The sequence below is a fragment of the Podarcis filfolensis genome, assembly GCF_964270895.1.
Source record: "Podarcis filfolensis genome assembly, chromosome: 15".
Lineage (NCBI taxonomy): Eukaryota > Metazoa > Chordata > Lepidosauria > Squamata > Lacertidae > Podarcis > Podarcis filfolensis.
In genome coordinates, this window is record NC_139618.1 from 21,666,258 (window position 1) to 21,679,415 (window position 13,158).

At 45.6% G+C, this 13,158-nt stretch overlaps 1 protein-coding gene across 3 annotated transcripts in view; it reads right to left on the reverse strand.

Annotated features, from left to right (window-relative positions):
- Nucleotides 1-1,367: 1,367 nt before the first annotated feature.
- The window catches only part of JHY (junctional cadherin complex regulator), a 39,289-nt gene continuing 27,498 nt past the window's right edge, over nt 1,368-13,158 (reverse strand). For all 3 annotated transcript variants that reach the window (XM_083588575.1, XM_083588576.1, XM_083588577.1), the window contains exons 4-8: nt 12,251-12,924; nt 9,812-10,100; nt 7,253-7,333; nt 2,888-3,013; nt 1,368-1,818 (exon numbers count right to left, since the gene is read on the reverse strand). In XM_083588575.1, the coding sequence (XP_083444701.1) occupies nt 1,615-1,818; nt 2,888-3,013; nt 7,253-7,333; nt 9,812-10,100; nt 12,251-12,924 (1,374 nt within the window). In that variant the 3' untranslated portion in view covers nt 1,368-1,614. The remainder of the gene's footprint in view (nt 1,819-2,887; nt 3,014-7,252; nt 7,334-9,811; nt 10,101-12,250; nt 12,925-13,158) is intronic.

Consider the following 13,158-nt stretch of genomic DNA (forward strand, 5'->3'; position numbering starts at 1 on the left):
CGAAATGAGCGCCGGAACCCCAGAGTCGGTCATGACTGGACCTAATGGTCAGGGGTCCCTTTACCTTTTAGAAGGCACAGAAGGGTGACTTTTCCATGCCACTGTTTCTGCAAAATGAACGCCCAAGTAACTGAAACCATGATTTAGTTCAGTACAGGCAGCCCCCATTTACGTGCATTCAATATGTGCACATATGCGTCATGCTGAATCTGGAAGTGACCTGGAAATGTCATAAAGATGTCACTGAAACATCACTAAAAGGGTGGAATGGGGTGTTTGCAGGCTTTTTCATGGGTTTCAATTACACGTGATTTCACCAACACGTGAGCAGAGCTGGATTTAGGTTTGATGAGGCTCTAAGCTACTGAAGGGAATGGGGCCCTTTATATGTCCAGCTGTCCTTTGTCAACAACAAATTGTCACTGTTTTTCGTGTTGGATATATGCTATATAGTAATTCATAGACCTCATAGGTATCTAAAGCCACTTGCACATAACAAATAGGAGCCTACACAACACAAAACACTATTGCTGTATGTAGCTTTTATTTTATTTATTTTTTATCTTATATTTTGGAAATGTACATCGAGTTTTTTTCCTCTTTAGATTTTTTTGGGGGCCCCAAGAGAGTGGGGCCCTAAGGTATAGCTTCTTTAGCTTATATGTAAATCCGGCACTGCACGTGAGGTGCCTTGGGATGTAACTCCCACATAAACAGGTCTGGGCTGGGTGGGCTGCCTGTAGTTCATTAAGCTTTTAGTAGTTCAAGTTCCTGATCAAGTGTCATCTGCGACCCCTGGGGAAGGCACCAAAATTACACCTTGGCATAACTGTTGCTTGCAGTTTTTCTTTGAAACAAGCCACCCCAGAGCATTTCCAAAGGTACTTCAAGTCAGCTTGAGCATCTGACAGCATTTCAACACACATCATTAGCATAAAATCATATACAGTGGTACCTCGGGTTACATACGCTTCAGGTTACAGACTCCACTAACCCAGAAATAGTGCTTCAGGTTAAGAACTTTGCTTCAGGATAAGAACAGAAATCGTGCTCTGGCAGCACGGCGGCGGCAGGAGGCCCCATTAGCTAAAGTGGTGCTTCAGGTTAAGAACAGTTTCAGGTTAAGAACGGACCTCCGGAACGAATTAAGTACTTAACCTGAGGTACCACTGTATTTACTTTAGCTGACTTCTGCCTGACTGGAAAATAACAGTGTTCATACCACCCAACCACCCTCCAAAAACACAACCCCTCACCAACCTGTAGTGGCCCTAGGTGTAATATGACATTGGCCCAGCGAAGGATTTGGCAAGGAAATAATAAAAGGGGGAAAGGTGGTGTAAATAAATTAAGACCGTTCTAGAACATTACCTATCCAACTCTTTAATTAGCAACAATAAAATCTGACATAAAAAAAAATAAAAACAAGGGAGGGAGGGTGAATAAGGAGAGAAAAATACTTCACATCTTCAAAGTTCATTTTGTGATAGCAGAAACTCATAATTCAATGCCAGTCCTTGGGCATTTGGGGCGACCATCAAAAGAGCAGAGCAAAACGGTCCAGTTCTCTGCTGCCTCAGAAGGCCTGCAGTCCCTGTGACTTTGGGCTCAGTCTCATACAATATGAAGGGTTTTGAAAGCTGCAACGACTTGCTTCTCCTTTTCGTGCCTGTTCTGCAGGGATTCGAGAGATGAAATGGGAGGAAGATTCTCTCCGTTTAAGGTGCGCGCCAGGTTCTTTTCGTCCTTGGGCTCTTGTTCTGACGGCCTCGACACATATAGCTTGGGCTTGGGAATGGTCTTGGCGTACTCTAGGGCCTGAAGGAAGCAAATGAAAAAATGAATGAACACAGCAAGGGGGAACACTGCGCTTCCCAGGAAAGGGCACAGTTACACATCCAGCATCTACTTCTCACCTGGCAGTGCCAGTGGCTGGGTTCCGTTTTCAAGTGGAAAGCCATAGGCTGGAGGAGGGATGCTTAACCCTCCCCCTGGCTTCTGTTTCCACACAATGACCCCTCACCCACATCCCTCACACACTGTCCCTCCTCCCCAGCTGGGATTCCACATGCAAGTTTGGAATATGGGAGAAAAGTAACTAGGGTTGGGGAAATCTAAAAAATTGAGAAGTGGGTGGTGGACGGGTTAAGGATGCTTTACCATGCCTGCCATCTTCCCAGCCACTGGTCTGCTGAAATCACCTTCATGCTGCTTTAAGGGAGAAGCAGCAGGTGAACAGAGATAACCATTCATTAAGTGGTAATTTACCATGCGAACTGCATGTTTTACAGCACAGAGAGCCTCTGTGGGCATGTCCAAGTGGCAGTTTATCGACTTGGCGTTCCTCATGCGTAAAAGCTTTGCTTAGTGCCTGCACCACACCGTCTTTTCATCAAAAGGCCACCTCAAACCGTCTCCCCGCTTAATCTGGATTCAAAGTTTCCAGTGGAAAATCCATTATGTAAATAAAATCCTAGAGAAATGGCAAAAGTGGATTGAGCTGAGGTGCGAGAAGTGGGATGGCCTTTTGATGAGAATGGTGTTGCATGGATGATGCAAAAAACACACAAACCAACTGCATGTGATCAGTGGCGTAGCATGGGGGGTGCAGGGGGGGCCGGCCGCACCGGGCGCAACATCTGGGGGTTAGGGTTAGGGTGCGCAAATCCACGGGTTAGGGGGCGCAAATCCATGGGTTAGGGGGCACAAATTACTTGCCTTGCCCCGGGTGCTGAAAACCCACGCTACGCCACTGCATGTGATGCATGAGCAATAAACTGCCACATGGAAGCATCCTATATGCTGTTGACTCAAGGAAAGGGGCTGAGCCATCCAGTGCCTCTTATCCCTCTACTTGCTGAGTTTCTCTTTCTGGGAGCTGACTCACCTTCTGCCTGGACAGGGACGATTTGTTGTCGTGCCTTGGCTGCGGTTTCCGAGCGCTCGAGATGTTCTTCATGTTGTGTTCCTTAACCTGCTTGGCATATTCCTTCTGTTGCTTCATCTTTTCGGACTGTCAGGAGACAAATGGCAGTAGTGGAAGGACTGTTTAACAAGTCTGGGGCGGATACTGTAAGGATGCGGTGTGATGGTCGGTGATAAATTTCGAGACGAGAGCAGGGACTGTTGTTGGACTCCCAACTCCCCCGCCAAGCATGGCCAATGATCTGGGATGATGGGAGCTGTGGTTCAGAAATATCTGGAGGGCACTGTGTCAGCTGCTTCTGGAAGAGGATAGAGTGCTGGACTTCTTAATCCCAGGAGTACAAAGATCAGTGGGTGGTATTTGTCAAAGCATGGCCTCTCGCCCTAGCCTACATCACAGGAATGTTGTGAAGATGAAATGGGGTTTATGCCACCATAAACATCTTGAGGAACACACAGGATACAAACATGACTAATGACTTAAATTATCTTCTGTTCTCTTTTGTGTTTCTGATTGCGTGGTCAGCTCACCCAGCTTACTTTGAGGGTGTGGATAGGACACTTAAAGAGAAACCACTGAAAGTTTAGCTCACTTTTGGCTTCATAAATGACATGACATGGATATTCTATCAAGTTGAACAGGACTACCAGTGACCATTCCTGCCCCTCCTCTCATGTTCCAGGCAGGTTGTTCATCTTTTATGTTTTCAAAACAACAGAAACAGTTATACAGTGGTACCTCCGGTTACGAACTTAATCCATTCTGGAGATCCATTTGTAACCCAAAACCGCTCATAACATGAGGTGCGCTTTCGCTAATGCTGCCTCCCACTGCTGCCATGCTGCTGGCGCGCGACTTCCGCTCGCATCCCAGGGAAAAGGTCGCAACTGGGAGCATCTACTTCCGGGTTAGCGGAGCTCATAACCCACAGTTTTTGCAAGGGGGAAGGTACATAACACGAGGTTCCACTGTATATCCATCTGCCTTATTTCAACAATGGAGATATGTTCAAACTCAAGTTTATTTATGCATTAAATTTTTATAGCTACCCATCAATAAATAGCCCCTGGGTGGCTTACAAGCAATACAATATTAAAAATTTCAATATTTAACTACTGAAATTTATAGTAAGTGGGTGGGAATTTCCTTAGAAATGATTTTTCATCTTAGACGCCACTCGTGCCATTCCAGACATGTGTGGCGATGGATTAACCATGGTCTGGAGAAGCATGTGCTTAAATCTTTAAATCTTTATTTTATGGTTTAATATATTTTTTTATTTAAAAAATAAACTGGGAACAGTTGTGGACCACCGGTATGAAGTTTACGGCATGTAATGCCCTAAAGGAGAATATAATGAAAATGATTTACAGGTGGTACATGACCCCAGTTAAGCTTGCAAAAATTTATCACCTGCCTGATAATAAGTGTTGGAAATGCAAAGAAGCTTAGGGAACATTCTTTCATCTTTGGTGGACGTGCCCAAAGGTTAAGGCTTACTGGGAAATGATCTACAATGAATTAAAGAAAGTATTTAAATTTACCTTCCCTAAGAAACCAGAGGCCTTCCTTTTGGGCATAGTCGGCCAATTGGTGCCAAAGAAAGACAAAACATTTTTTATGTACGCAACAACAGCAGCAAGAATACTTCTCGCCAAATATTGGAAGACACAAGATTTGCCCACCGTGGAAGAATGGCAGATGCAAGTGATAGACTATATGGAGATGGCAGAAATGACCGGCAGAATCCGAGACCTGGGAGAAGAAATGATGGAAGAGGACTGGAAAAAGTTCAAAGATTATCTACAGAAACATTGTAAATTGTTTGAATGTTAAAATGATGTGGGATGTAAAGGTAACATGGCATTTGGGATATGGTTAAAGGAGATAGGAAAAAAAGGAGTTAAAAAAGAGGGGAAACTAGAGATTTAATAAGTGGGAGCCTATAATTATAAATGAAATTTGAAAGAGGGTTAGAATTTGCTGAATTTGACGGAATAAAGAGGAACACAAAAAAGGGAGATGTGAGGAGGTCAGGAAAGAGGAATACGAAATCTTGAAAGTTAAAAGTGGATTTTTTTTTCTTTTTTCTTTTTCTGTATTATGTGTGAATGTTTTTGTTTTTTGTTTTTTTCTGTGTTGGTATATGTAGTGTTTGATTTTTATGTTTTGTAAAACCCTAATAAACATTTATTAAAAAAAATAAAATAATAAAAAATCATATTGGGGCGAGCATATAACCTTTTCATTGCTGAGGGCTAACAACAACAACCACCACCACAACAAAAAATATTAAAAACACGATAAAACATCATTGTGGCCCTAGTCATACCAGAATGGCATGTTATGCTTGACACATAATTTTATGGAGAAACAAAACCTCATGGTTTCACAAAGGCTGTATGTGTAGCTATGGATCTCTGCATTTATTCCCATTTCAGCTGTACAATCTGCTTCATTTCACACACAAGGCCAAAGGAATCAAAGCAGCTTTTAAAGTACTCTGGACTGGTGCTGTCTGCTGAATTATTTCCCCCACTGCAACACCCCGCGGTGCTCTCCTAGACTGCAAATGCTATATGACTGTTGTCTTATCAGTAGGGTGGAAGGGCAGCCAGGATTATGTTCTCCCATCTATCTGCTCAGAGCATCTTGCAAAATCATCCACGGTAAAGGGGGAGAAAAGAGGCTTCTTTCAGGCCCTTTCTTGGATGATTGGCTCCATCTTCTTCTTTGGTCCAGCAACACCTGATGTTTCTTAACAGGGCCTAATGTGCATTCAGCTACTCTACGGCTGCATTTGCTCTGCTGTGTTTACTTTCATTTTCCTCCCTTCTGCAATAAAGCCAGGCCATCTGAATTCGCAAGGGCAGCTCAATTGCATTAAAGTAATGCACACTTGAACCAGCCGGAAGAGAATAAACTTGGGTGTACTTATCTGCAATTGGAATTCTCCGCAGGTGAGTATCGACTAATGGATACCTTTGCCAAAGGGCAAAGAAAACGGCAGATTGAAAATATGATCTATTTTGAATGCGCCTGGGTTTGGAGGACACAGTGTCCGCCCCTGCCCCCACCTCTGTTTCTTTGGGAGCAGATCATCTAGTCTAGATTCCCTCAGGCTGCACCCACCAAGATGTTTTGGGGACTCCAGTCCGCATCAGCCCCAGACATAATTGCCATTGATGAGGGGTTGATGGGAGTCCAAGTCTCCACACCATTCCCGACTTAAAAAACCTCCACTGCCCCCAATTTCAAATTCATTGTCCCTTAGGGATGCTGCTACATAACACAAAGAATTCATTTGGGGAACAGCCCCACACCACAAATTTGTGTACCATTTGCAGGTGCTAATTTAAAGGTATAGATGCCTCCAGGAAAATGAAGACAGTGGGGGTGGCTGGGGTCTCACCAGGACAGTGCTTCCTTGAAGGAAAAAAAAATGGGAAAGGGACAGCAGGCTCAGGCCCCTTAGGCCACCCCCCATCCCAATTTTTCTGATTGTAAATTGATTTAACTGATTTTAATACTGCATTTTTACATTGTTGTGACTTGCCCTGGGAGCAATAATTAATAATAATAATAATAATAATAATAATAATAATAATAATAATAATAATAATAATAATAATTTATTATTTATACCCCGCCCATCTGGTTGGGTCCCCCCAGCCACTCTGGGTGGCTTCCAACAAAACACTAAAATACAATAACCTATTAAACATTAAAAGCTTCCCTAAACAGGGCTGCCTTCAGATGTCTTCTAAAAGTTTGGTAGTTATTTTTCTCTTTGACATCTGGTGGGAGGGCGTTCCACAGGGCGGGCGCCACTACCGAGAAGGCCCTCTGCCTGGTTCCCTGTAACTTGGCTTCTCCCAGCGAGGGAACCGCCAGAAGGCCCTCGGCGCTGGACCTCAGTGTCAGGGCAGAACGATGGAGGAGCTAGTGGTGAAGCGCAGGTAACAAATCTAATAAATTAACAAATCAATTAAAAATATAGTAGTAGTAGTATCAGTAACAACAACAACAGCCTGTATCCAAAGTAGCACTGGTGGAGTTCTGCTGGCCCAGTAGCATTCGTGTTTCCTTTCGTCCCTCCAGAGCCGATTTTGGAAGCACACCAGAGGCTTCAGGGGAGAGGAGAGGCCCATTCTGATAGTGTACATCACTTGTTCTAGTGGAAGGGGAGCATTGGATACTGCCCAATATTAAATATATTAATATTAACAACAATAATATTGCACCTGTTGTTGTCCCCACTGCAGGGCAGTTGCAAGATGTGCAAAAGATTTTTTTAGTTTTTTAATTGCCATGCATGCTGCTTACTTTCTCTTTGATGGTTTCATAGTCAGGTCCAAGGCCTCCAAGCTTGAGGTCCATCTTCATGTAGCCTTTTGTCCTGGAACCCTAAGCAGAGAGTTGGGATGTTGGGATGAAGTTTTGCTTTCAGAGCAAAAGGCAAAGACCTCCACCATTCATTGTTAGAATACTTATTTAACCAGGACTGCAAGGATCAATAATGACCACAAGAAGAGCAGGAAAAACAACAACAACTGGAGAGGGGCCTTGAAGATATTCCCCATGACATTCAAACTCGTAAACTGTGGTTGGTTGAAACTCGAGTTAGTGAACAAGTGAGCACCTGAAACTTTGCTTTGATCCTGGTTTGCTTTCACTAACTAGAGCATAAACAAGCCGCAGTTCCTTGAGTTTGGGAACATCAAGAGAAACTGTGGTTTGTTCAGAACTGGAATAAAGCTTTCGATTTCCTCTGGCATGCACAAGAGGAGGACAAAGCATGACACATGAGCTCCTTGCCATAACTTGCTCCTGTATGGGAAACAGTGGCTTCCTGTGACAACTCAGCTGAGCCAAAGACAACACAAGCGTTGACAGGAAGGCTCTGAATTTGCTGCACAGGCCCAATTGCAAACTCAGGAACTGCAATAGGAATGGGGATCTTATTTTTAAGTTTTTTGGTGAGTGTGCCTGGGCTCTCACTTGCCCCACACAGCTTTAACCGCCGAGATACAAATTTCTGTTTGCTCTGAAGCATCCAGCATAATATCCCCAGAGAATTTGGCTGTGAGAGTCCCACCCACAGGCTGGGGGAAAAGGAAGACTTGGGCCAGCAGCTTGATAAGGAAAACTAGAATTAGAAACTGATATCCCTTTCTGTCAAGGATCATTCTCACAACTTGGTGTTGTTGTGGCTGTCTTTGAGAAAAATGTAAACATTTCCAGCAAGCAAGCAAAGAGAACTTCTCAAAAGTTGGGGGCCAGGTTGTATTATAAATGGCAACCCTCTGTGAAATTCTTCAGAAGCCTGTGTGCCTGTGTGTTAAGACCGTTATCCAAAAAAGGGAACAAAAGATGATAGTCTGGATATGGAGGAAGAGAAAGGGAAGGAAATCTGCCCTGCAGTTATGGTTCTAATCCAGCTAACCCCCTTCTTAGGGGCAGTGAAGCAGCAATCCACAAAGAGCCATCTGAGTCATCACTCATGGACAATTATTTCGGCTTAGCCTGTCTGCTCTGGGGCCAGAAGCCAGCTTCTTAAACATTACAATTTGTCATGGGTGCATGACGATATTTTTCAAAATCGTCCTGTCCCAGTTTCAGGATGTAATTGTTACTGCATGGAGTCTGGACATGCTGTTGAGAAAAGGAACCACAAAATCAAAGCTGTAGTGAACTGGGACCCTGGTTAAGTTTGTTGTGAGAATATCTGAGCTTCAGGAATCCTGTAGCATCCAATGGGTTTCGGTTTATTTTCCTTGGGAAGCGGGGTGGGTATATTGAGGAGCAAAATGGGCATGGCAAGGGTAATGGTTCCCTCTCGGACTTGCAGCCTGGCTTCCTGCTGATGTATATAAATGGCTGTGTTTGAAACCATTTTACGGATGCAACAGCTTAAAGGTGAAACTGCCCCCTGCATCCTTCCGTATGACAGATCTCATAATGCGGCGGCAGGAAGAAGTGGCAAATGGATTGGTAAGCACAGTGGTTTCCAAAGTTTTTTGGGGCCGCTGTCCCTTTGCGTCCATAAACTCCTCCTCAGTGCCTTCCACTAAGGAAGATACTAACTCAAAATTCAAAACAGTAATAATTTCCAATTAAAACTACCGTAGATTCTGGCGTATAAGACGACTTTTTAACCCCGGAAAACAGGTTAAAAAGTCAGGGGTCGTCTTATACACCGGGAGCCTGCTTTGGAAGCAGCAGCAGTGGGCGGTGGCCTCCGCGCCGGGAGGAAGCTGCCTGGCAAAGCTGCCCAGCAATGCTAAGCTGTCTTCACTGGGCGGCTTCCTCCTGGCGCGGAGCTGCCCAGCGTATTAGGCGACTGGGCTTATAAGACGAACCCCCAAATTGGCAGCTGCCAATTTGGGGGGTCGTCTAATACGCCCAGTCACCTAATACGCCGGAATCTACGGTATTTAGCTTTATGAATTAAACAAACAAACAACTGGTGTACTTGCTTTGGTAAAACCAGCTTCTCAACGCCTGGTAGTCATATATACATCCTGTGCTCCGCTAGGTAACTGCCTGCCCTCCACAGGGGTGCTACCACCTACTTAGGGAACCACTGATTAATTTATTTTGGGTAAGATTTTATTACAGCTTTTTTTTTCTTTTGGTAATGCAATAAGACAGAAGAAAGTAATCTAAATTAAAACAAAAACGGAGAAACAAAGAGAAAAGGAAACACAGAGTCCTCTCTTAAAGGTGGGAACCACTGATTTAGAAGGAGGTGATCGGGATCTTTTTCATTGTTGCTCAAGGAACTGAGAGCCAGAATTCCTTGCAGATCTATCACAAAACACTAGGAGACCACAGGCCTGCTTCCACCCACCCCTGCTCTGCTTGATGCTCTTCCTAGCTTACCTTCCTGTTCTCCTTCCTCTCCTTTTGCTTTTCCATCTGAATCAAGTAGCCTTCGGAATTGCTGCGGCTCAGAATGGGCTGGCGGGTCTGTTCACAGCTCTCCATGTTGAGTTGCGAGTCGCTCTCTCCCCTCTGTATAATGGGAGGAAACATGGCCGTGAACTGGCTCACAGCGAGGTGATCATCTGCCAGCTGAGAGATTTCTCGGTGATGCCGCTCTGCCGCCTGGATGAGCCGGGTGGCTGGGGAAAGGGCTCTTACAGGGGTGTGAGCAGGTGGATGGGACGGCCTCAAGGAAGAAGAGCAGGAAAAGGGAAGCAAAAGGAAACAAAGTAAAAAGGAAGAGCATGGAAAACAGCAGCGGGGTGAGAATCATTTTTAGACCTATCTAGGTAGTCATATAGGGATGTGGGTGGTGCTGTGGTCTAAACCACAGAACCTAGGGCTTGCTGATCAGAAGGTCGGCGGTTTGAATCCCCACGATGGGGTGAGCTCCCATTGTTTGGTCCCAGCTCCTGCCCACCTAGCAGTTTGAAAGCACATCAAAGTGCAAGTAGATAAATAGGTACCGCTCCGGCGGGAAGGTAAACGGTGTTTCCGTGCGCTGCTCTGGTTCACCAGAAGTGGCTTAGTCATGCTGGCCACATGACCCGTAAAAAACTGTCTGTGGATGAACGCTGGCTCCCTCGGCCTATAGAGCAAGATGAGCGTCACAACCCCAGAGTAGTCCGCGACTGGACCTAATGGTCAGGGGTACCTTTACCTTTACCTAGGTAGTCATATGCGTTGGGAGTTGGGTAAGGTATAGCAACAGTACCACCCTATTTTGCCTTTGTCAGACCCCATGCAGGGTACCTTGTCTAGTTCTGGGCACCACAGATTAAGAAATATATTGACAAGCTGGAACACGGGCAGAGGAGGGCAACCAAGATGACCAAGGGTCTGGAAACCAAGCCTTATGAGGAACAGTTGAGGGACTTGGGTATGTTTCGCCTGGAAAAGAGGAGTCTAAGAGAAGATATGATAACCATCTTCAACTATTTAAAGGCCTGTCATATGGAAGAACTTCCTGACAGTAAGAGCTGTTTGACAGTGAAACAGACTTCTTTAGAAGGTGGTGGACTCTCCTTCAATGGAGATTTTAAGACAGAGGTTGGATGGCCACCTGTCATGGATGCTTGAGTTAAGATTCCTGCACTGAAGGAGGTTGGACAAGGTGACCTCTGGGGTCCCTTCCAGCTCTAGGATTCTATGATTCCATGATATATATTGCAGTGGAGTGTGGAAATAAGCAGTCTGTTAAGACGACAGCTGGTTGGAAAAACAAAAAACTGCTATGAGTTGGGAGGTCAGTCTGGATGGAATCCCTTTCAGAACCTGCAATCCTGTATTTGGTGGGGTAGAATGTATAAGATCAAGCTTGCCAAACCAGTTCCTTTGTCAAGGTGACGGCTTTGGCTGGCTAGTTAAGTACCATGAGATAGCATAACCAAATAAGTTTCTCTGTGCTGTAAAACAAATGAGTGAGCCTTCCCCGCTACTCCACTCACTCCACTGGCTGCTAAGTGGGATAACAAAGCCTGTGTGTGTGTGTATGTGTGAAAGAGAGATGAAGATGCATGCTGAATGCTAGAAGCAGCACAACAAAATATATATTTTTTTAAAATGCTCTTACAGCGGATGAGAGGTATTGCAAGACAATTGTATAGGTAAAAACATGGGCAATACTGTGGAAAAGTTAGTATCTGTTATGTGCTAATTGGGGACCACAGTCCGTATTCATGGCAATTTCAGGCCCAAATCAAGAGAAAACGAGCGAGTACTAGCTATATATCCAGAGCCGTCTTTCCCATTGTTGTTAGGGGTTCGTTGCGCCAGGGCGCCAGCCTCTCAGGGGTGCCCTAGCGAGTGGGGGAGCTGCGCAGCTTTACCGGCAGCCTCCCCTTTCCCTGCATGCCCTCCAGCTGCGCCCTGCCAACTATATGGCTGGCGGGCATGCAGCTTCGTTCCCAAGCCTCCGCAGGAGGAGAGCGACCCCTGTAGGCTTAGGATGGAAGCTGTCTGCAGCTTCCCTCCCAAGCCTCTGCATCTGCTAAAGACTGCCCTGCTCCCTGTCGTGGTCCTCCTCCTGCTTCCTGGCAAAAGGTGGCGCACAGCCTTCCCGGGCTGCCTTCTCGGGTGCCCCAAAGCCAGAGAGCATGTCTGCCAGCACATTTTCCTGCTTAATCGCCGCTGCCACGGCAGGGATCGGGGCGGTGGGGAAGGCAGAGGACATTTTCTACCACCCCATCCCTTGTTTTGGAGTTGCCGGGGGGGGGGGGCACCAGAGGGATCTTTGCACCATGGTGCCAGATATGCTTAAGACGGCCCTGTATATATCTACAATGCTCTCCTGATTCTCTGACTCTTTTAATAATATTGATTATCCTGCATCCTTACTCTGAGTTACCAGAAACATAGCTGCCGAGGGTCTTCTTTGTATAAATCTGTCTGGGGTTCCAGGACAAAACTTCTCCGTTTACAGGCTGTTGAAGACCAGCATTGTAGGCATCCGAAAAGCTCTTGTGCCCTACGAGGTTCCAACACTTGCCATGTCTGGCGGTAGACCGAGGCTCTGAAACTGTACGCCTATAGGGATACTGGTGGCGGGACCCAGAAGCGTTTTCAGGATCACATTGGTATTTCTTCTTCTTTTCACCAGTACATGGTGAAGGAAACCCTGTGAGGTTCTGGTAGGAGCTCGGCTGAAGAGGATTCCTAGCAAAGGTCAAGTTCATGGAATTTTGCTTGCCATCCTGATGAACAACATAGGCCGAGTCTGGAGAGAACGGGCTGTCCTGACCAGACCTCTTGGCAGCTGAAGGAGCGGCAAATGGATTTGGATGCAACCTGTGATGCAACGGACGTCTGGTGTCCTGCTCCAAATCAGGCACTTCTCTATAAGAGCTGGAATCTGCACAAGCGTTCTCAAATTCTAACAGATTGTGACATCCACCATACTGGCTTCTTAGTTCTACTTGGGCTCCCAATGGATGCTGGAGAGAGCTTTCTTTTGGGGGTGCAGCTTGGCTCGGGTCTGTTCTGCCCGTCTCGGGCCATTGGTATGAGTGAGCCTAAAACAAGCAAACAAAGTTATCATGAAACTCAAGATATCCATCTTGCATTCATGAAGAATCACGTTTTGAAAATGCGGACAAGCAACACAAGCGACGCTTCTTTATTATGACATCTTTATCCCAGCCTCTCCAAGGGAGGGATTGCGATGTGAGTTAGGCTTAGAGAGCATGACTGATCCAGTGAAAACACCACAGCATAGTGGGGATTTGGAACCCAGTGCTAGTCCAACA